Source organism: Lactuca serriola, chromosome 2, assembly GCF_051521515.1.
Source record: "Lactuca serriola cultivar US96UC23 chromosome 2, Lser_US96UC23_V15, whole genome shotgun sequence".
Taxonomy (NCBI): domain Eukaryota; kingdom Viridiplantae; phylum Streptophyta; class Magnoliopsida; order Asterales; family Asteraceae; genus Lactuca; species Lactuca serriola.
This window is the reverse complement of record NC_136409.1, coordinates 140859244-140881937: the sequence shown is the minus strand read 5'-3', so window position 1 is coordinate 140881937 and position 22694 is coordinate 140859244. Positions and strand designations below refer to the sequence as shown.

General features: G+C 43.5%; 1 protein-coding gene across 1 annotated transcript in view; it reads right to left on the bottom strand.

Annotated features, from left to right (window-relative positions):
* Window positions 1-20739, bottom strand: part of LOC145086886 (TMV resistance protein N-like) — a 31479-nt gene extending 10740 nt beyond the window's left edge. The window contains exon 1 of the mRNA XM_079024736.1: window positions 20208-20739. Coding sequence (XP_078880862.1) covers window positions 20208-20716 — 509 coding nt within the window. The 5' untranslated portion in view covers window positions 20717-20739. The remainder of the gene's footprint in view (window positions 1-20207) is intronic.
* Between the last annotated feature and the right edge of the window lie 1955 nt (window positions 20740-22694).

Sequence of the window (22694 nt, the reverse complement as noted above, 5' to 3'; positions counted from 1 at the left end):
CGAGTTTAGAGTTGCTGCATGCAAGCGACTCGGCGAGTCGGAAGAACGACTCGGCGAGTCGAGTCGCGAGTCCCCGATTTTCCCTTTTTGAGTGATGCCGAGTGGGGACCAGTGAGTAGTAGAGTGGACTCAACGAGTTGGAGGTCAGACTCAGTAATGGAGGGACTCGGCGAGTTGTTCATACAACTCGGCGAGTCCAAGGCAATCTTCTTAGCTCGAAGAACAACTCGTCGAGTTGTTCATATGACTCGGCGAGTCGGATGCAGATTGCCTGAGTTTTAGATTCGAAAGGGAACTCGTCGAGTTGATACCATACTCGACGAGTAGCAACGAGTAGGGTTGAGAAGTGAGAATAGGGACTCGGCGAGTTGGCGGCCCAACTCGGCGAGTCAGGTCAACTGTAGGTTGACTTTGACCAGGAGAGTTGACTTTGACCAAGGGTAAAGAGTCATTTTACCCCAGTGCAGTGATTAGCATTTGATTGAGTGTGTTATGGATTTGTAGTCGGGGAGATACCGGAGCAGCAGCAGTTAGCTTCCAGAGCCATACACACAGCAGCCAGTTCACGAGGTGAGTTTCCTTCCAGTAGGAACGGGTCTACGGCCACAATGCCGGCCCGTTTAGTTAGTAGCAGTTCCGGACTTCAGTCCGAAGCAGCAATGCAGTATGCTTGAGGTTTATGTGATTCGAGCATGTTTTTGTGTTATATGTTCCGGACTTCGGTCCGATGCAGTATGTAGTATATGTGTTTATATTAGTTGATATGTGTTATGCTATGCTATGATTAGTCAGTTCCGGACTTTGGTCCGATGCAGTTAGTTCCGGACTTCGGTCCGATGCAGTCAGTTCCGGACTTCGGTCCAGTGGGCAAGGCCCAATATGTGCTTTATATGTATTGTATGGTATGTGGTAGTTTGGGGGAGCTCACTAAGCTTCGTGCTTATAGTTTCAGTTTTAGTTTCAGGTACTTCCGCAAGTAAAGGGAAGAGCTCGGGATGATGGCATCGCACACACCACAGCTTCAGTTTTTGTCCTGGGAGTTGATTCAGTTTCTTGATATGTTTTGATACAGTTGTGATACAGTTTTCCTCACAGTATTTTACTATGGTTTGAGATACATAGTGTGTGGTTTTATTATATGATACTCAGATTTAATATTTTTGGCTATATTAAAAATGAAATTTTTGGGTCGTATTTTTGGGTTGTTTCAAGTTGGTATTAGAGCCTTGGTTTGAGGGATTCGGATACACTTCCGGGTGTAACTGAACTCAAACTAAGGGGAAAATAAAAAGATTTAAAAAAAATGTTTTCTAAAGAGTTTTGAAAGCACTTAGAAAGAAAGGAATTTCTAAACGAGATGAGGGTGTGGTGCATGCGATCAGCCGAGCTCAAGTAAGTACTCCCAAATTACCCATACAAGTTTATCAGTTTCAGTTTCAGTTTTAGTTTCAGTTTCAGTTTCAGTTTCAGTAGAACGGCATGCTAGTATAGGACTAAGGATCTAGGAGGATGCCTTATGTGCCTACTATATGTGTTTCAGCTTTATGAGTATTGCATGCTAGTATTGATTAGACAGCAGTAGGATATCCTGTTTAGGTTATGCCTGATAGTATGAGTTTAGCATTGTATGCTAGTACAGTTTCCTCGTTATGGGGATAGGATTGCTTGAGTAGTTTCTTGTGTCCGAATGCTGCTTGCTTTGTGCTTTGTGGGACTCCGAGTGATGGGAGTTAGCCATCAGGTGAATACGTCACGTCACATGTGATCAGGGTTGAATAATTTCAGAGTGTTGGATTTGGCCCTATTGCGCAGCTCTTGTTTGAGTCCAACCGTTGTAGGGACGAGCTTTTTACTCGAAGGATTATCTGAGCCTCATCACATGTGATGGTATTCAGGTGATGACTAATTAGCATTATAAGGAGGCCTTCAGCAGCTGAGGACTGGTGGTGTGGAGTCAGAGATTTCCCTAGGGCAAGCCTAGGATGAGAGTAGCAGAGATCAGTAGTAGTAGAAGTGACTTGGTGGAGTCAAGGCAGTTCTTGAGAAAAGTACGGATAGATGTGGAAGGTAGTATGGGCCCGTACTACTGAAAGCAGAGGATCCGTACTCGAATCAAGGAAGGCCGAGACAAGACCACGAAGCTAGTAGTAGTATCAATGATCCCTCGAGATATTTCAGTTTTCTGATGTTGCTATGATGTGTTTCAGAATGGTGGTATTGCGTTCGAGGCCAGCAGCCGGCAGTGGAGGTGTCGGGGAGGGATCAGGATCAGGCTCGGGAGATGAGCGCATGGATGAGCAGACCCGAGAGTTTCTTTCTTCAGAGATTACTTGTATCATTGTAGAGCAGACTCCTGTGATCTTCGGTTCGATCAAGGAGGGTATCCTAGAGCTGATGGATGAGAGGTTGGGCACTTTCCGTGCCGAGGTGGCGGCCATGATGGGGTCACGCACACTTACATTCAGGGAGTTCAGGGCATGTGGAGCTCCAAACTATCACGGGGCGCGGGACCCCATAGCGAGTACCAGATGGTTGGCGGATGTGGCCAACGCGTTCCTCACGAGCAGGTGTCCCGAGGGGGACAAGGTTAGATTGGCGTCTTGTCTTCTAAAGGACAGGGCACAGGATTGGTGGGAGGAGGTCGGACATACCATTGGAGATGATGCAGCATTGGATGCCATGACCTGGGTTGATTTCTCTACCAGGTTCAGGGCGGAGTTTGCACCGGTTATTGAGGTGCAGCAGTTAGCTAGAGAGTTTCAGGACCTCACCCAGACTACAGAGACCGTGGCGGAGATCACCGCCAAGTTCAGGGAGAGGGCTCTTCTCGTTCCTCAGTATGCAGCCGATGAGGAGATGAAGAAGGCCCGTTATCATGAGATGTTGCGGAGCGATATCCGCCAGTTTGTGAGCTGGTCCAGCTGTAAAACCTTGGATGACATGATTGCTAGGGCTCGGGAGAGGGAGATTGATCTCGAGATGGAGAAGAAGAGGAAACCGGAGGCGGTTTCGGGTACAGGTAGTTCGGGCAAAAAGCCCAAGGTTTCATATCACAGATCCAGGAGTCACCAGAGCCACGGTCGTTGTGGCAAGTGTGGGAGATTGCACGAGGGGGCGTGCAAGGCAGGGAGTTCCGGCTGCTACAAGTGCGGTTAGATTGGGCATTTGAGCAGGGATTGTACGGCCCCTGCTACTGCCGTTGCAGCATCAGATCTGATTTGCTTTCAGTGCAATCAGATGGGACATAAAAAGTCCCAGTGTCCGAGTTTAGCTGCAGCAGGGAAGGTGGCTGCACCTGCCCCTGCTACTCTGAGGATTACAGATGGCCGAAAGGTCCGAGCCGAGGTGCCAGTGGCGAAGAGTAGGGCGTTTCAGATGACAGCAGAGGAGGCGCGAGCGACTCCTGATGTGGTGACGGGTATGTAACTTCCCTTCATCTCTATTTTTACTGATTGATTGTTGCTTACGATTATATGTTTTTTATAGGGTCGTTCTCTGTGAACGGCATTTCTGCTATGGTATTATTCGATTCGGGGGCTACCCGATCATTCGTATCACTTGCGCTTAGCAAGAGATTTAGTAGAGCTCCAGGGGATCTGGATTGTCCACTAAAGGTTGAGATAGTAGATGACAGGACCGTGAGGGTCCCCAGAGTATATAGAGGGTGTTCGCTTCAGTTGTTTAACGAGCAGTTTCCGGTGGACCTGGTTCCTATTCCCCTACGAGGGAATAAGGTTATAGTAGGCATGGATTGGCTGAGCCCCAATGGGGCGGTGATTGATTGTGAACAACAGTTAGTGAGGGTTCGCACTCCCAGTGGGGGAGAGTTAGTGATTCAGGGCGAGAGGCCACAGCACGGACCGACCTTTTGTTCCGCCGCGAGAGCAAGACGCTATTTCCAACAGGGTTGCGCTGGATATATAGCTTATGTTGTAGATGCCCGGGAGAAGGGTAAGGTGGCAGTAGATGATGTTCCGGTAGTGCGAGACTACCCGGATGTATTTCCCAGGGACTTACCGGGAATACCTCCTGAGAGGTAGGTTGAGTTTAGGATCGACCTGATTCCTGGTGTGACTCCGATAGCCAAGGCACCGTATCGTCTAGCTCCCCCTGAGATGCAGGAGTTGTCTACGCAGCTGCAAGAGCTGCTAGACAAGGGTTTCATTCGGCCGAGTAGTTCACCTTGGGGAGCGTCGATCCTGTTTGTGAGGAAGAAGGATGGGTCGCATCGGATGTGTATAGATTACCGGGAGTTGAATAAGGTAACGGTGAAGAACCGTTACCCACTTCCAAGGATAGACGATTTGTTTGACCAGCTTCAGGGAGCGTCTTGGTTCTCCAAGATCGATCTACGCTCCGGTTATCATCAGATGCGGGTTAGGGATGAGGATGTGCAAAAGACTGCTTTCAGGACCAGGTATGGTCATTACGAGTTTGTGGTGATGCCATTTGGGCTCACCAATGCTCCAGCCGCGTTCATGGATCTCATGAATCGCGTGTGCAGGCCGATGCTGGATCGGTCAGTGATAGTATTCATATATGATATCTTGGTGTATTCCAAGACGTAGGAGCAGCACGAGGAGCACCTGAGGGAGGTGCTGGAAGTTTTGAGGAGGGAGAGACTTTTCGCAAAGTTCTCCAAGTGTGAGTTCTGGTTGCACGAGGTGCAGTTCCTTGGTCACCTCGTCAACCAGAAGGGTATTTTGGTAGATCCGGCCAAGATAGAGGCCGTGATGCAGTGGGAGGTCCCGAAGTCTCCATCCGAGATTCGGAGCTTCCTAGGGTTAGCAGGGTATTACCGGAGATTCATTCAGGATTTCTCCAAGATAGCAGTGCCGCTCACCCGACTGACCAAGAAGTCGGTGGTATTTCGTTGGGGGCCGGAGCAGCAGGCAGCGTTTGAGATCCTCAGACAGAGATTGTGCGAGGCTCCGATCCTTACCTTGCCAGAGGGAGTAGAGGACTTCGTAGTCTACTATGATGCCTCGATCACAGGTATGGGAGCAGTGTTGATGCAGCGAGGCCATGTGATAGCTTACGCCTCGAGACAGTTGAAGCCTCACGAGGCTAATTATCCTACCCATGATTTAGAGCTGGGGGCGGTTGTGTTTGCCCTCAAGATTTGGAGACATTATCTTTATGGGGTCCGTTGTACTATCTACACGGATAACAAGAGTTTGAGGTACCTTATGGATCAGCCGAGTCTGAATATGAGGCAGAGGAGATGGTTGGATGTGCTAAAGGATTATGACTGTGAGATCCTTTACCATCCAGGGAAGGCCAACATGGTGGCCGACGCCCTAAGCCGCAAAGTGTCGGCAGCCCCTATCAGAGATTTGTGTTTGAGGATGACAGTGATTACTCCGTTGTTGGAACGGCTCAGGGAGGCTCAGGTTGAGGGCCTCAAGGAGGAGAGGCAAAAGTGCGAGAGGATAGTGGGCCGAGTAGCTTCGTTTGATTATGACAGTCGGGGATTGCTAACGCTTCACGGGAGGGCGTGGGTACCGTACTGGGGTGGAGTGCGGCAGGTGTTGATGGACGAGGCTCATAAGTCTCGATTTTCTATCCACCCAGGGGCGACGAAGATGTATAGAGATCTTCGACCCGATTATTGGTGGCCCTGCATGAAGCGGGACGTCGCTTGGTATGTTGAGAGATGCCTGACCTGTAGAAAGGTCAAGGCGGAGCACCAGAGGCCTCACGGCAAGATGCAGCCATTAGACATTCCCGTGTGGAAATAGGAGGACATCACCATGGATTTTATCACCAAGCTTCCCAGGACCGCACGAGGAGTAGATTCGATATGGGTAGTAGTGGATCGGTTGACGAAGAGTACTCATTTTATCCCAATCCAGGAGAGTATATCGGCAGAAAAGTTAGCTGATATCTATGTGCGTGAGATCGTGGCACGTCATGGAGTGCCGGTATCGATGGTGTCAGACCGAGATGTCCATTTTACATCCAGATTCTGGAAGCGGTTCCACGACGAGATGGGTACTCGTCTCCATTTCAGCACCGCCTTCCACCCTCAGACGGACGGGCAGAGCGAGAGGACGATTCAGACTCTCGAGGACATGCTCAGGGCATGTGTTCTGGATTTCGGTGGCAGTTGGGATACATATCTTCCGTTAGCGGAATTTTCGTATAACAACAGTTATCATGCGAGCATTAATCGACCTCCCTTTGAGATGCTGTATGGGAGGAAGTGTAGGACCCAGATTTGTTGGGGCAAGGTCGGTCAGCGAGTCATTGGGAGCACAGAGGTGGTGCTCAAGACGACCGAGTTGATCCAGCAAGTCCGTAGTATACTGCAGACTGCGCAGAGTCGGCAGAAGAGTTACGCCAATAGGAGGCGTTCAGACTTGGAGTTCCGGGTGGGTGATATGGTCCTTCTGAAGGTCTCACCTTGGAAGGGTGTCATCAGGTTCCGGAAGAGGGGCAAGTTGGGTCTGTAACAGCCCGGAATTTCAGGTATCGCTTTAAAACTATTTTTGGAGGCATTTTAGGAAGGGACTCGGCGAGTTGGAGCCAGACTCGCCGAGTAAGACCGCAGACTTGGTCACGGGTTCGCGACTGGACTCGGCGAGTCGACGCTGTTCAGCAGAAACCCTAGCCGTTTGGTTTTGGATCGTATATAACGCCTCTTAGGCCGTCATTGTCCGTCTTTTGGTCGATTGAGAAGAACCCTAATCGTTGTGGACGTCTAGAGCAGGAGAGAAAGCCATTGGAGCTTGGAGGAACTTGTTAGGCAAGAAGAAGAAGAGTTTAGCCAAAGGAATATCAAGGAGGATCGAGTCCTGAGGATTGGGGGACACAGAGAGTGCGTTTTCAGGTAATACTCGGACCATTTCTGTTATTTTGATGTGTACTCGAATCTAGGGTTTATGAAACCCATTTAGTGAATAGGTGGGTTATTATGTTATTACCCAGACGTTTATACCCCAGTAATAAGATGTCTAGAAGTCCAGAAAGTCCCATGATTGTATATCTCGGGACCATACGTATTTCAGGAAGCAGTTGCTCGTCTGCATGGCATGGACTCGCCGAGTCCAATGATCAGACTCGGCGAGTAGCTTGAAGATTTACTGGGACTCGCCGAGTTGTTCTTCAGACTCGGCGAGTAGCTTGAAGATTCACTAGGACTCGCCGAGTTGTTCTTCAGACTCGGCGAGTGGAGTCGGGGTGGCCCCGCGATTCTTCCACGTGGATCTCATCGAGTCAAGGGGGGATACTCGACGAGTAGATAGGGAATCCCAGAGAGTTGGAGGACGTCCAGACTCGCCGAGTCGCCATGGTACTCGCCGAGTCCGGACGAGCTGACCGTTGACCGTGGACCAGAGTTGACCTAAGTCTGACTTCTTAGGGATAGTCACACTTAGAAGATATATGTGTTAATGAGATATGTGATGTTATAGGAAGGTTGTAGCTCGTCGGATTGTGCACGAGTGAGTTCAGGATTTGCTAGCTCTCAGCATTCACGAGGTGAGTTTTCTCACTATACTGTACCCGGAAGGGTTTGACTGTGTGACCGGAAGGTCAGATATGATATGTGATATGTATGCTATATGTGGTAAGATATTTGTTATATGTGCTATGTATGTTATGTGGGCCGGAAGGCAATATGTTATGGGCCGGAAGGCGAATATGTTATGGGCCGGAAGGCGTGATGTTGATGACCGGAAGGTCAGGGCCTGGAAAGGCGTATGTGCGTAAGTTGTATATTGGGGAACTCACTAAGCATTTATGCTTACAGTTGTTGTGCATGTATTTCAGGTACTAGCGAGGACCGTGGGAAGGCGCCGGCATGATCGATACACACTGAGAAATGCTTTTATGATCTTGGGATTTTGAATAATTGTATTTGACAGAATACTTAAACTATTTATGCCTTGTTTTGAATGGAAATAATTATATTTTAAAAATGAAAATTTTGTTTGAAAATTTGCGTTGTTACAATTGGTATCAGAGCCTTGGTTTGAGGGATTCGGGTGCACCTTCGGGGGTAACTGAACTCAAACCGAGGATTTAAGGAAACTTTTTAAATAAAGGCATAAACTTTTGTAAATGGTTTCGTGGTAAGCAAGAAAGAAGCAGTGTGTACGATCAGTCAGCGCCCGAACGGTAAAGATCCTCAAAATACCTTACAATATTATATGATATGAATTGTTATGCATGCTAGAAGACTAGGTAATCATGATAGGACTAGAGTGGTCTGATTTGTGATGCCTTAGTCTAGGGAAGTTTGCCTATATGAGATGCTTTGCTAGTATGCGGGTAGATAGTGCATATCAGAAGTAGAGTACTCACTATCCGGGGTTCGAGGAGGAAGACTTGTGATGAACACTGATGCGGTGTGGTCGGTAGTATTAGGCCCGTACTACCGAGGACACCGGGTCAGGGGGAGGCCCAAGTAAGAATCCCTGGAGATCGGAGACTGAGTAGGGTTGCGTTATCGAGTGTAAATACACTCGCTGGGGTCTCTGATAGTTTTATGTTGTATTTCAGAGACATCATGGTTAGACCACGCCACGGAGCGAGTTCGAGCGGTGTGAGTGACGAGGAGATTCGTCAAATGATTCACGAGGAGGTAGCGGCGGCGATCCGGGCTGAGATCCCGGAGATGTTTGGGTCTATTAAGACCACCCTGATGGAGACGTTCGATGAGCGGTACGCCGCATTGACTGAGGCTGCAACCGCTGCAGCTACCGCAGCTGTGGCCGCTGCTAGGCCACAAGGGGGTGACTCGTTGCTGTTCCGAGAGTTCAGCAACACGAAGCCACCAGAGTTCGATGGGACGCAGGATCCGATTGCTGTGATGAGGTGGATCGCAGATATAGAGGGGTGCTTCTACACTTGTTCATGCCCGGAGCACCTAAGGGTACGGTTCGCTTTGAACCAGCTCCGTCTGGGAGCGAAGGACTGGTGGAAGTTCGTGATGGCGAACTTCACTTTGGCAGAGACTACAGCAGTGACATGGGAGGGGTTCACTGCCATGTTCAGGGATGAGTACGTTCCCCCGGTGGAGCGGGAACGATTGGTTCAGGAATTCTTAACCCTCAAGCAGGGTACTGACTCGGTGGCGGCGATCACGCGGAAGTTTCATGAGAGGGCGATGTTTTGCCCCGAGCTGGTGGCCACAGAGCAGGCTCGGATGAGCCGGTACTTGGGTGTTCTGAGGAGGGAGATCCGGGAGTTTGTGTCAAACTCCACTTACCATACTTTTACTGAGCTTCAGGCGAATGCCAGGAAGCGTGAGATCGAGTTAGAGACTCAGGCCAGGGAGGAGGCCGAGTCTCAGCAGACAGACCGGCGGCCGGCTCAGTCTCAACCGGCAGCCAAGCGGATCAAGTCCGCCGATTCGAGGACGGGAAGTTCGAAGAGTCGCACTTACGGAAAGTGCGGCAAGGGTCACGATGGGGCGTGTCGAGCCGGTGCTTGCTACAAGTGCGGCAAGGAGGGGCACATTGCTAGGGAGTGCCCCAAGGGGTTTATGGTTTGCTTTCATTGCAACCAGACCGGCCATCGGAAGACCGAATGCCCTCAGCTTCGTCAGGGATCTGCACCTACTGCCAGGACTACTGAGACTCGACCGGTGAAGGTCGAGGCCCCGAGGGCTCGTGGGAGAGCCTTTCAGCTGACTGCGGAGGAGGTCCGCGCTGCGCCTGATGTTGTGGCAGGTATGTTGTAATTCATGTATTTATTTTTAATGTCGAGATGTTATGCTTATGTTATTATATGCGTAGGTACTTTCCTTGTGAACTCTGTGCCTGCCTTAGTGTTATTTGACTCGGGTGCGAGTAGGTCCTTTGTGTCCTTAGCCTTTAGTCAGCATATCAGCGTTAGTCGTGAGTCGTTGAGTCGACCTTTGAGAGTTTCTATAGCTGACGAGAAAGTGATTTGTGCCACGGAGGTTCTTCGGGGATGTGTGCTAGAGATTTTCGGGGTGGAGTTCCTGATTGACCTGATTCCTATTGCGATGGGTGATGTCTGTGTCATCGTGGGCATGGACTGGTTGAGCCGATTCGGCGCTGTCATCGACTGTGAGCGTCAGTTGGTGACTATACGAGACCCTAGTGGGGGAGTTCTTTCGGTGTACGGCGAGGGTACCCGTTCGGGATCAGCTTTTTGTTCGGCCGCTAGGGCGAGGCAGTGTCTACAGCAGAGCTGTAAGGGTTTTGTGGCGTATGTGATGGATACGCGGGAGGTTTCCGAGAGACCGAAATCAGCTGAGGAGGTTCCTGTGGTGCGCGAGTTTTCAGATGTTTTCCCCGAGGAGTTGCCGGGAGTACCTCCTGTGAGGCAAGTAGAGTTTGGTATCGATCTAGTTCCGGGGGCCGCGCCTATTGCTAAAGTGCCTTATCGTCTTGCACCTCCAGAGATGCAAGAGTTGTCCTCGCAGCTCCAGGAGTTGCTGGGGAAGGGATTCATTCGGTCGAGCAGCTCGCCATGGGGAGCGCCTATTCTGTTCGTCAAGAAGAAGGATGGTTCACACCGGATGTGTATTGATTACCGGGAGTTGAACAAGTTAACGGTCAAGAACCGTTACCCGTTGCCGAGGATCGATGATTTGTTCGATCAGTTGCAGGGAGCATCTTGGTTTTCCAAGATCGATCTGAGGTCAGGGTACCATCAGGTGAGAGTGCGGGATGGGGATGTCCAGAAGACAACATTTAGGACGCAATATGGGCATTATGAGTTTGTGGTGATGCCTTTCGGGCTCACCAATGCCCCGGCTGTGTTCATGGATCTCATGAATAGGGTATGCAGACCGATGTTGGATCGGTCAGTGATTGTATTTATCGACGACATTCTGGTGTATTCTAGATCTAGAGAGCAGCATGAGGAGCATTTGAGGGAGGTCCTCGAGGTATTGAGGTCGGAGAAGCTTTATGCAAAGTTCTCCAAATGTGACTTCTGGCTGCGGGAGGTCCAATTTCTAGGACATGTTGTCAATCAGAAAGGGATATTGGTCGATCCGACCAAGGTTGAGGCGGTGATGAGTTGGGAGGTGCCGAAGTCACCTTCTGAGATCAGGAGCTTCCTTGGGTTGGCAGGGTATTATCGGAGATTCATCAAGGATTTCTCCAAGATCGCAGTGCCACTCACCAGATTGACCCGGAAGGGTGTTGCATTCTCATGGGGGCCCGAGCAGCAGACCTCCTTTGAGACGCTTCGCCAGAGGTTGTGCGAAGCCCCGGTATTAGCCCTCCCAGAAGGGATGGAAGATTTTGTGGTATATTGCGACGCATCGATTTCGGGACTGGGTGCAGTGTTGATGCAGAGGGGTCATGTGATAGCGTATGCATCGAGGCAGCTGAAGCCTCATGAGGCGAGATATCCCACACATGATTTAGAGTTGGGGGCAGTAGTGTTCGCTCTCAAGATTTGGCGTCACTACCTGTATGGGGTTCGATGTACGATATACACGGACCACAAGAGCTTGAAATATTTGATGGATCAGCCCAACCTAAATATGCGTCAGAGGAGGTGGTTGGATGTGGTCAAGGATTATGATTGTGAGATCCTGTACCACCCAGGCAAGGCTAATGTGGTAGCCGACGCATTGAGCCGCAGGGCGGAGAGCACACCATTGCGAGAGGTATGCTTGAGACTGACTGTGATGACTCCAGTATTGGATGCTATTCGTGGGGCACAGACAGAGGCTGTGCGACCAGAAATGCAGAAGAAAGAGCGGGTTGTGGGGTTAATTTCAGAGTTCGTTAAGGATGGGCGAGGGCTTATGACGTTTCAAGGTCGGATCTGGGTACCGTTCGTGGGCGGTACGCGTATTACCTTGATGGAAGAGGCTCATAGATCGAAATTCTCGATCCATCCCGGTGCTACAAAGATGTATTTGGATTTGAGGAAGGAGTATTGGTGGCCCTGTATGAAGAGGGACGTGGCATGGTTCGTTGAGAGGTGCTTGACCTGCCGTAGGGTTAAGGCCGAGCACCAGAGACCGCATGGCAAGTTACAGCCATTGGAGATTCCCGAGTGGAAGTGGGAACAGATCACTATGGATTTCATCACCAAATTGCTGAGGACTGTCAGAGGAGTTGATGCAATTTGGGTGATTGTGGATAGGTTGATGAAGAGTGCACACTTCCTTGCCATCAGTGAGAGTTCTTCAACGGAGAAGTTGGCGGAGATATATGTGAGAGAGGTGGTATCTCGGCATGGGGTACCAATTTCGATTGTTTCAGACCGTGATGTGCGTTTCACTTCCAAGTTCTGGAAGAAATTTCATGAGGAGCTGGGTACTAAGTTGCATTTTAGTACCGCATACCATCCCCAGACAGACGGTCAGAGCGAGCGGACGATTCAGACATTGGAAGACATGCTTAGAGCGTGTGTGTCAGACTTCGGGGGTAGCTGGGATGCGCATTTACCCTTGGCTGAGTTTTCCTACAACAACAGCCATCATTCGAGCATTGGTATGCCACCTTTTGAGTTGTTGTATGGTAGGAGGTGTCGGACTCCCATTTGCTGGGGAGAGGTGGGACAGAGAGTGATGGGCAATACAGAGATCGTACTCCAGACGACAGAGCAGATTCAGCAGGTTAGGCAGAGGTTATTGACCGCCCAGAGCCGACAGAAGAGTTATGCGGACAGACGCCGGTCCGAGCTTGAATTCCAGGTTGGCGACTTCGTTCTCCTGAAAGTTTCTCCTTGGAAAGGAGTGATCCGGTTCAGAAAGAGGGGCAAGTTGGGACCCCGGTTCATAAGCCCATTTCGGGTAATTGCAAGAGTAGGTCGGGTAGCTTATCGACTAGAGTTGCCAGCAGAGTTGGGACAGATTCACAATACCTTTCACGTATCGCAGTTGAGGAAGTGCATAGCCGATGAATCGGCAGTGGTTCCGTTAGAGGATATTCAGGTGGATGCGAGTCTGAATTACGCCGAGAGGCCAGTAGCTATCAGGGATCGGAAGATCAAGGTTCTGCGAAACAAGGAGGTACCTCTGGTGTTGGTTCAGTGGCAACACCGGAAGGGATCGGAGATGACTTGGGAGCCGGAACGTGAGATGCGGGAGCAACATCCGGAGTTATTCGCAGAGTGAGACTTCGAGGGCGAAGTCTAGTTCTAGTGGGGGAGAGTTGTACCAGCCCAGAATTTCAGGTATCGCTTTAAAACTATTTTTGGAGGCATTTTAGGAAGGGACTCGGCGAGTTGGAGCCGGACTCGCCGAGTAGGACCGCAGACTTGGTCGCGGGTTCGCGACTGGACTCGACGAGTCCAAATATGGACTCGGCGAGTCGACGCTGTTCAGCAGAAACCCTAGCCGTTTGGTTTTGGATCGTATATAACGCCTCTTAGGCCGTCATTGTCCGTCTTTTGGTCGATTGAGAAGAACCCAAATCGTTGTGGACGTCTAGAGCAGGAGAGAAAGCCATTGGAGCTTGGAGGAACTTGTTAGGCAAGAAGAAGAAGAGTTTAGCCAAAGGAATATCAAGGAGGATCGAGTCCTGAGGATTGGGGGACACAGAGAGTGCGTTTTCAGGTAATACTCGGACCATTTCTGTTATTTTGATGTGTACTCGAATCTAGGGTTTATGAAACCCATTTAGTGAATAGGTGGGTTATTATGTTATTACCCAGACGTTTATACCCCAGTAATAAGATGTCTAGAAGTCCAGAAAGTCCCATGATTGTATATCTCGGGACCATACGTATTTCAGGAAGCAGTTGCTCGTCTGCATGGCATGGACTCGCCGAGTCCAATGATCAAACTCGGCGAGTAGCTTGAAGATTTACTGGGACTCGCCGAGTTGTTCTTCAGACTCGGCGAGTAGCTTGAAGATTCACTAGGACTCGCCGAGTTGTTCTTCAGACTCGGCGAGTGGAGTCGGGGTGGCCCCGCGATTCTTCCACGTGGATCTCGTCGAGTCAAGGGGGGATACTCGACGAGTAGATAGGGAATCCCAGAGAGTTGGAGGACGTCCAGACTCGCCGAGTCGCCATGGTACTCGCCGAGTCCGGACGAGCTGACCGTTGACCGTGGACCAGAGTTGACCTAAGTCTGACTTCTTAGGGATAGTCACACTTAGAAGATATATGTGTTAATGAGATATGTGATGTTATAGGAAGGTTGTAGCTCGTCGGATTGTGCACGAGTGAGTTCAGGATTTGCTAGCTCTCAGCATTCACGAGGTGAGTTTTCTCACTATACTGTACCCGGAAGGGTTTGACTGTGTGACCGGAAGGTCAGATATGATATGTGATATGTATGCTATATGTGGTAAGATATTTGTTATATGTGCTATGTATGTTATGTGGGCCGGAAGGCAATATGTTATGGGCCGGAAGGCGAATATGTTATGGGCCGGAAGGCGTGATGTTGATGACCGGAAGGTCAGGGCCTGGAAAGGCGTATGTGCGTAAGTTGTATATTGGGGAACTCACTAAGCATTTATGCTTACAGTTGTTGTGCATGTATTTCAGGTACTAGCGAGGACCGTGGGAAGGCGCCGGCGTGATCGATACACACTGAGAAATGCTTTTATGATCTTGGGATTTTGAATAATTGTATTTGACAGAATACTTAAACTATTTATGCCTTGTTTTGAATGGAAATAATTATATTTTAAAAATGAAAATTTTGTTTGAAAATTTGCGTTGTTACAGGGTCCCCGGTTTATTGGTCCTTTCAGGGTTTTGGCCCGGGTGGGTCGGGTTGCTTATCGGTTAGATCTTCCTGTAGAGCTTAGCCAGATCCACAACACTTTCCATGTGTCTCAGTTGAGGAAGTGTTTGGTGGATGAGTCAGCAGTTGTTCCCCTAGAGGATATTCAGGTTGATAGCAGCCTGAATTATATTGAGAGGCCGGTCACGATTCTGGACCGGAAGACAAAGACCTTGAGGAACAAGGAGATTCAGTTAGTGAAGGTGCAATGGCAGCACCGGAAGGGGTCTGAGTGGACGTGGGAGGCTGAGGAGGAGATGGGAGAGCACTACCCGGAGTTATTTGCAGATTCAGCCATAGCAGACTTCGAGGACGAAGTCTGAGACAAGTGGGGGAGAATTGTTATGCCCCGTCTCTGGTATGTTGCTTCCATGATATTTGCTTAAGAGGTTTTCTTGAGGGACTCGGCGAGTCTATAGCCCGACTCGCCGAGTAGGGACAGGATTACGAGTACGTGTTAGTCGGCGACTCGGCGACTCTGCCTGCCTGGAAGAAACCCTAAATCCCCGGGTTGCACCCTATTTAAACAACCTTATGAGCCCCCAAACTCGCCTCCTTCACCCTCAGAGAGCTGTGAGAAAACCCTAATCCATCCTTTGAGTGATTTAAGTGTTTTTGTGTGAATTTTGAAGGCTTGAAGAGGAAGAAGAAGAAAGGAACAAGGAGAAGAGGTGTAGAGCAAAGATCCAAGGGCAAAATCAGAGTTCATTGAGGTATTCTTCGGATTCCTTCTGTTTTATGCTTTAAACCTCCATTAGAACACTTTTAGGGCTAATTTGATGTATTTCCCAAACCCTATAGTTGTATGGATGCCTTAATAAGTCGAGATATCCTTAGATCTGTTCATTTAGGAGTTGTAGAGCCCGGATCTATTGCCTTTTTTAAGACACTTTGCATGAGAACCCTAGATCTAGCCTTTATTATGCTTTTTGAGCCATTTTATCTTCATGGATGCATATGGGCACGTAAAGATAGAATCTTTACGTGCTAATCGAGTTAAGGGAGCCCAGATCTATAAGTTTTATACACTGGATTCAAGCAGAATCGAGTTTAGAGTTGCTGCATGCAAGCGACTCGGCGAGTTAGAAGAACGACTCGGCGAGTCGAGTCGTGAGTCCCCGATTTTCCCTTTTTGAGTGATGCCGAGTGGGGACCAGTGAGTAGTAGAGTGGACTCAGCGAGTTGGAGGTCAGACTCAGTAATGGAGGGACTCGGCGAGTTGTTCATACAACTCGGCGAGTCCAAGGCAATCTTCTTAGCTCGAAGAACAACTCGTCGAGTTGTTCATACGACTCGGCGAGTCGGATGCAGATTGCCTGAGTTTTAGATTCGAAAGGGAACTCGTCGAGTTGATGCCATACTCGACGAGTAGCAGCGAGTAGGGTTGAGAAGTGAGAATAGGGACTCGGCGAGTTGGCGGCCCAACTCGGTGAGTCAGGTCAACTGTAGGTTGACTTTGACCAGGAGAGTTGACTTTGACCAAGGTAAAGAGTCATTTTACCCCAGTGCAGTGATTAGCATTTGATTGAGTGTGTTATGGATTTGTAGCCGGGGAGATACCGGAGCAGCAGCAGTTAGCTTCCAGAGCCATACACACAGCAGCCAGTTCACGAGGTGAGTTTCCTTCCAGTAGGAACGGGTCTACGGCCACAATGCCGGCCCGTTTAGTTAGTAGCAGTTTCGGACTTCAGTCCGAAGCAGCAATGCAGTATGCTTGAGGTCTATGTGATTCGAGCATGTTTGTGTGTTATATGTTCCGGACTTCGGTCCGATGCAGTATGTAGTATATGTGTTTATATTAGTTGATATGTGTTATGTTATGCTATGATTAGTCAGTTCCGGACTTTGGTCCGATGCAGTCAGTTCCGGACTTCGGTCCGATGCAGTCAATTCCGGACTTCGGTCCGATGCAGCTAGTTCCGGACTTCTGTCCGATGCAGCTAGTTCCGGATTTCGGTCCGATGCAGTGGGCAAGGCTCAATATGTGCTTTATATGTATTGTATGGTATGTGGTAGTTTGGGGGAGCTCACTAAGCTTCGTGCTTACAGTTTCAGTTTTGGTTTCAGGTACTTCTACAAGCAAAGGGAAGAGCTCGGGATGATGGCATCGCACACACCACAGCTTCAGTTTTTATCCTGGGAGTTGATTCAGTTTCTTGATATGTTTTGATACAGTTGTGATACAGTTTTCCTCACAATATTTTACTATGGTTTGAGATACATAGTGTGTGGTTTTATTATATGATACTCAGATTTATGATTTTTGGCTATATTAAAAATGAAATTTTTGGGTTGTATTTTTGGGTTGTTTCATCGTTTTTAATAAATTGTGACTCACGCTACTATAGTTTTGTAAGTATCATTGTTATAACTTTATATTGCCGTTATAGTTACTATATTCTTGTAAACCATGAGATCTTGATCTAATAGTGATTTAATATTACGTTATAGATATTTGGTTATCGTAAGAAATATATTTATATACATCATTTATAAATACTGATTTGATGTTATAACAAAGTAATATATATATATATATATATATATATATATATATATATATATATATATATATATATATATAACATGCGGTGCGGTGCGGTTTGAACCGAAGATTTATAAATACAAAACGTAAACCACACCGTATAGTGTGGTTTGATAAAATGATTAACCGCAAACCGCACCACGAAATTCTAAACCATATTATGCGGTGCGGTTTCGTGCGGTGCGGGCGATTTGTGCGGTTTTTTGCACAACCCTACCTGTAGTTATGAGTAGTTTTTCATTTTTCTTAATGTTATTTATTTTTTCTTTTCTCTTTTCTCCAAAACTTATAACGCGCTTTAAATTATTTTTTTCGTTCCAAGTCATTTTCTTCTTTTCAATAGAATTTATGTGATACAATTATTAATTAATATAAAAATTCTAAATTATAATATTTCAAATAACGAAAATAGCATACTATGTAAACAAAATAAATTAGTTCGGGACTTATACTTTTAATATATATTATTAGAATTTACCATGGTTTTAAAAAGCTTGTCATGGCTCCGCCATAACGAGCCACGACTCCAAGGCTTGCTCCTGCCGTCAAGTTTTGTCAAAACGCCGCCTTAACTTATATATGTGTATAAAAACGAATAATAGTTGAAAATAAATATATAAAAATATTAATTATATAGAAAATTGCCACCTTATGTCTTGCCTTACAAACGTCATGACTCGCCAAGGCTCGAAAAAGTTTGAGGCTTGACATTGCCGCCAAATCACGCCTTACGTTATTTAGAACCTTGGAATTTACACACCATTCTAGTTTTATAACACACAAATCAATTTTATTTATAGGGTTTTCAATTTACACATAACAGCCTTTAATGTATATATGTGTTGTTTCTTCCTTTTTTCCTCTTTTTGTTTGTTCTTTTATACACACCAAGACTCGTGTTTCTTTTTATATTTGTGCAGTAAATTTTGAAAAACTAAACTACCATAATATAATTGTAATTTTAATGTCTCTATATATACTTTATTTTCATATAATACTTTTTAGTCGGTAGATTGAAATAAAAATTTTAATCGGTTTTGACGGAGAGTTATCGGAGATATGATACTCTAACCTTTAATTATTTTTAAAACAATATAATTTTTATAAGGTTCATAACATTTAATCATTAATATAAAATAAGGTTTCGGAAAAACTTTTATTTGATATACAATTTTGAGGTGATAATCTAACATCAATAACCATAATTACAACAAACTATATATAAGTCATGTCTATATTTTATAAAAAGGATTTGTTTAATATATATATATATATATATATATATATATATATATATATATATATATATATATATATATATATATATATATATATATATGGTTAACTTATTTTGTTTTCACTATCTATTGTGTGCATGTATAATTGATTTTGGACCAATCATTTTAGTTATTTTAAGAAAGTAATTAATGCATATTACATGTTGACGATATAATGTATATTAATTACATCTTCAGCATTTAATATGCATTAATTACTTTCTTAAAATAACAAAAATATTTGGTTCAGAATTAATCATACATGCACACAATAGATAGTGAAAACATTTGAACCTAAGTCTATATATATATATATATATATATATATATATATATATATATATATATATATATATATAGAGAGAGAGAGAGAGAGAGAGGTAGGTTCAAATGTTTTTCATATTTATTGTGTGCTAAAATGCACCAATAGGAATTTAGTATTAATTATATCTATATTAAATGTTATCCATACTTATAACTCATTTTTATAGTAACCAATTAAATTCATCATTAATGTTAACAATAATATTCTTTCAGAAAAAATTCATATCTAGAATAATGAGAGTGTATTTTAGTAGAATACACTTTCGTTCTTTATATTTAATGCAACTTTATTGTATTTTAAGTGAGTGAACCCTGAAGCAAAATATGAACTCATATATAAAAACCTAGATGTGAATTCATTCTAAAAAAATGTTATTGCTGACATTAATGACAGATTTAGTTAGTTTCTACAAAAAGAGAATTATAATTATGGATATCATTTAATATACATATAATTATGGAAATCATTTAATATCTATATTTATTTAATTAAATAATTATTTAATTTACTAAATTCCTATTGGTGCATTTTAACACACAATAAATGTAAAAAACAAAATAACATAGCCCTATATATATATATATATATATATATATATATATATATATATATATATATATATATATATATATATATTTCAACTAATGATATTAGGTTTATTGAAATGAAAAAAAAAAAAAATGGCCTGCTAACAAAAAATATAATGTATTCAATTTATGCAAATGGAAAAAATAAAAATATATTAAATTTGTGGGATAACATCTAAAAACCAAGTTAAAAAATCAATGAAAACAAGGTTAAACAAATTTATGATTTTTTTTATATAAAAACAATATTATTGTTATTTTTTTATCTTATAGAAAAAGAAGTTTAAAAATTAATAATATTAATAAAGTTAGTAATAAAAATATAATTATTAGCTAATAAAGTCAATATGATTATGTTATTATAAAGTAAATGTTTAAAAGTTAAATGATTGTAGGTGTGATTATTATAATAATGATGAAAAAAATAAAAGTCTAAAATAATATATAATATAATAATAGGCATGCAGGTGTATGTATATTGAGTAGTGACTATATAGAAATTGACTATATGTATATTTACAATAACCCCTTGTCAAGTGGTTGGTGGTAACGTCATTGTGGTTGTAGATGTAAGTATGTAACTAATCCCAATATTTTTCTCACACTAATCCCAATATTTTTCTCACACTGTTCCTAATCCTATAAGTCCATGGATTCATAGTAACTTCAAAGTTCAATTCAAGAATTAATATTATATATATTACCAGGATATTTTTGATATAAGGGGTGTTGTATAATCCATATATAAGTGCCTGAAAGAAACTGATTCAACAGATATAGGAAAACTAACCTATTGCCTGATTCCGATACATGCCAGCCAGATAAACTGGCAGCTGCAGCTAAAGCTTTCCTCCAATCTTTCACTTTATCCATCTCTTCCTTAAACTTGTCATCGTGTTGCTGAAAGGCAGTATCGAAGTCTCTTTTCTGTCCACGAACATCGGATGGAGTTAAGTGATAGAACACTGGTAAGACTACTTGTCCGATACGATCTTCGCATTCCATGATTTTAACAAGCTCGTCCAAACACCACGAGGAGTCCGCATAACTTTTAGAGAAAACAATAACTGAGAACCTCGATTCTTCGATGGCTTTCAGCAGCTCATGAGAGATCGATTTCCCTTTCTGGAGTTCCTTATCGTCTTTGAACACATGTATTCCTCTTTGAACTAGAGTGGTATAAAGATGATCTACGAAATTGTTGCGAGTGTCTTCGCCTCTAAAGCTGAGGAACACGTCATATCTCCATCTTGTAGCTGCTACAGAAGATGAAGATGGAGACGACTTGAAAGATGCCATTGGAGGTTTCAACTTTCAAGAAATAAATTAAGGGGTTGTTTGGAATTGCGGGGATATTAAATCAAGACGAAGTTTCATAAATGGTTCATAACGTTTTTTAAAACTTCTAGGTTTACGACAACTTTAAATTTCTCTACATAAGTGGTCCTTGTAGTTTTAAAATTTAAAATGGTTCCCTTTTTAAGATCATTTGTCATGTGACACGTCATCCTATTAACTGTAACCTTTAAACTATAGTTTTGGTTCTTATGGTTTGGATACATTCTCGCTTTGGGTTCAATCTTTAAAATTTTAACAATTGCATCCTTTTCACTTTAGTTCAACTAGGGATAAGCAACGGAACCGACCCGGCTAGAATTAGCCCGAACCGGACCGGGCCAGGGAACCGAAGTCGGCCGAAATTAAAAATTGAATCTATCCTTATGGTTTGGTAATATTCTCACTTACAGTTTAACCTTTAAAATTTTGACAAATACATCTTTCTGATTTAAAAAAATTACATTGGACATCCTCAACCCATTTAAAAAGATTATTTTATCTTTTATATATATATATATATATATATATATATATATATATATATATATATATATATATATATATATATATATATATGCTTTTTTTTCTTATTTTGTAAAGCTTTTTATAGATATTTTTTTTTATAAAAAATAAAGTTTGTTAAATGTGAATATGATTAACACATATTAGATTATTAGGTATAAATTATTTATTTTAATAAGGTTATTGTATAGGCTAACCAGAATTCGAAATGAGTGTGAATGGCTTCAATTTCAACTTTTTTAGTTTTAGAATTTTTTTGACATTTTGTTTCGAATAGCAATTGATAATCAGAATTCCTATAACTCAAACACAAGTCAGTGTTTTCGGGTTTTTTTTTATAAATTTTGTTCGTTTTCGAGTTATACAAATTCCAATTAGCCATTATATAACTTGAAACCCATTTTTGAATTTCGATCAGCCAATTTATTAACCCTATTAAAAAATATTTATACCTAATCAATATTAAAAATATGCATATTTAACGAACTTTTTAATATTTTTTACAAAAAAAATATTTTTGAAAATATAAACAAACAAAACGTCAAAAAAGATATTAAAACTTATTCGAACAACACTTCAAAAAAGTAGAAAAACTACTAAAAAAATCAAAAAATATAAATGAACAAATTGTAAAAAAAACATTAAACAATATACTTGAAAAAATATTAAATAAATTCTTAATAATAAAAAATATAAATAAATAAAATAAAATATAAGCATCAAAATATAAAATAAAATTAAAAGTAATATATATATATATATATATATATATATATATATATATATATATATATATATATATATGAAAAACCAAAATATAAAAGTAAGGGTAAAATGGTCTTTTTAATGGATTCGGGATGTTCAGTGCAATTTCTTTAAACCATAGGGATGCATTTTGTTAAATTTTCAAATGTTGTACTGAAAATAAAAATCTAACCAAACCATAGGGATCAAAACGGTGATTTACTCTTAATTAAATGACATCTGTAATAATTAACATTCTCCAATAGTTTTATAAGAAAAAGACAATTTTGCCAAAATCCTTAATCAATTTCCGGAAAATAGCCAAAAAAAAAATAAAGAAATGACCCAAATAGCCAATGGTACCGCATATACACCTCCTCGCCTATCATTTCGATTAACAGGATGCTATTTCAACGGCCCATCTGAGATTTCGTCTTGGGTATAAAAAAATTGATTTTTCCCATTTTGCACCGACCGAAATCGTAGATTGCATTTAGCTATCTGCAATTTCCTCTCTCGAAAACTATACATATTTTGTGGTGGGCTGAAACATTTTAGATTTGTACAGAATGCCAAGATGCGGACATATTAGCTTTATGTTGAAGGCTATGGGGTGAGTTGATGACAATATCAACATTAAGTATTGTGACTCTAGACACTCACAAGGGGTGAT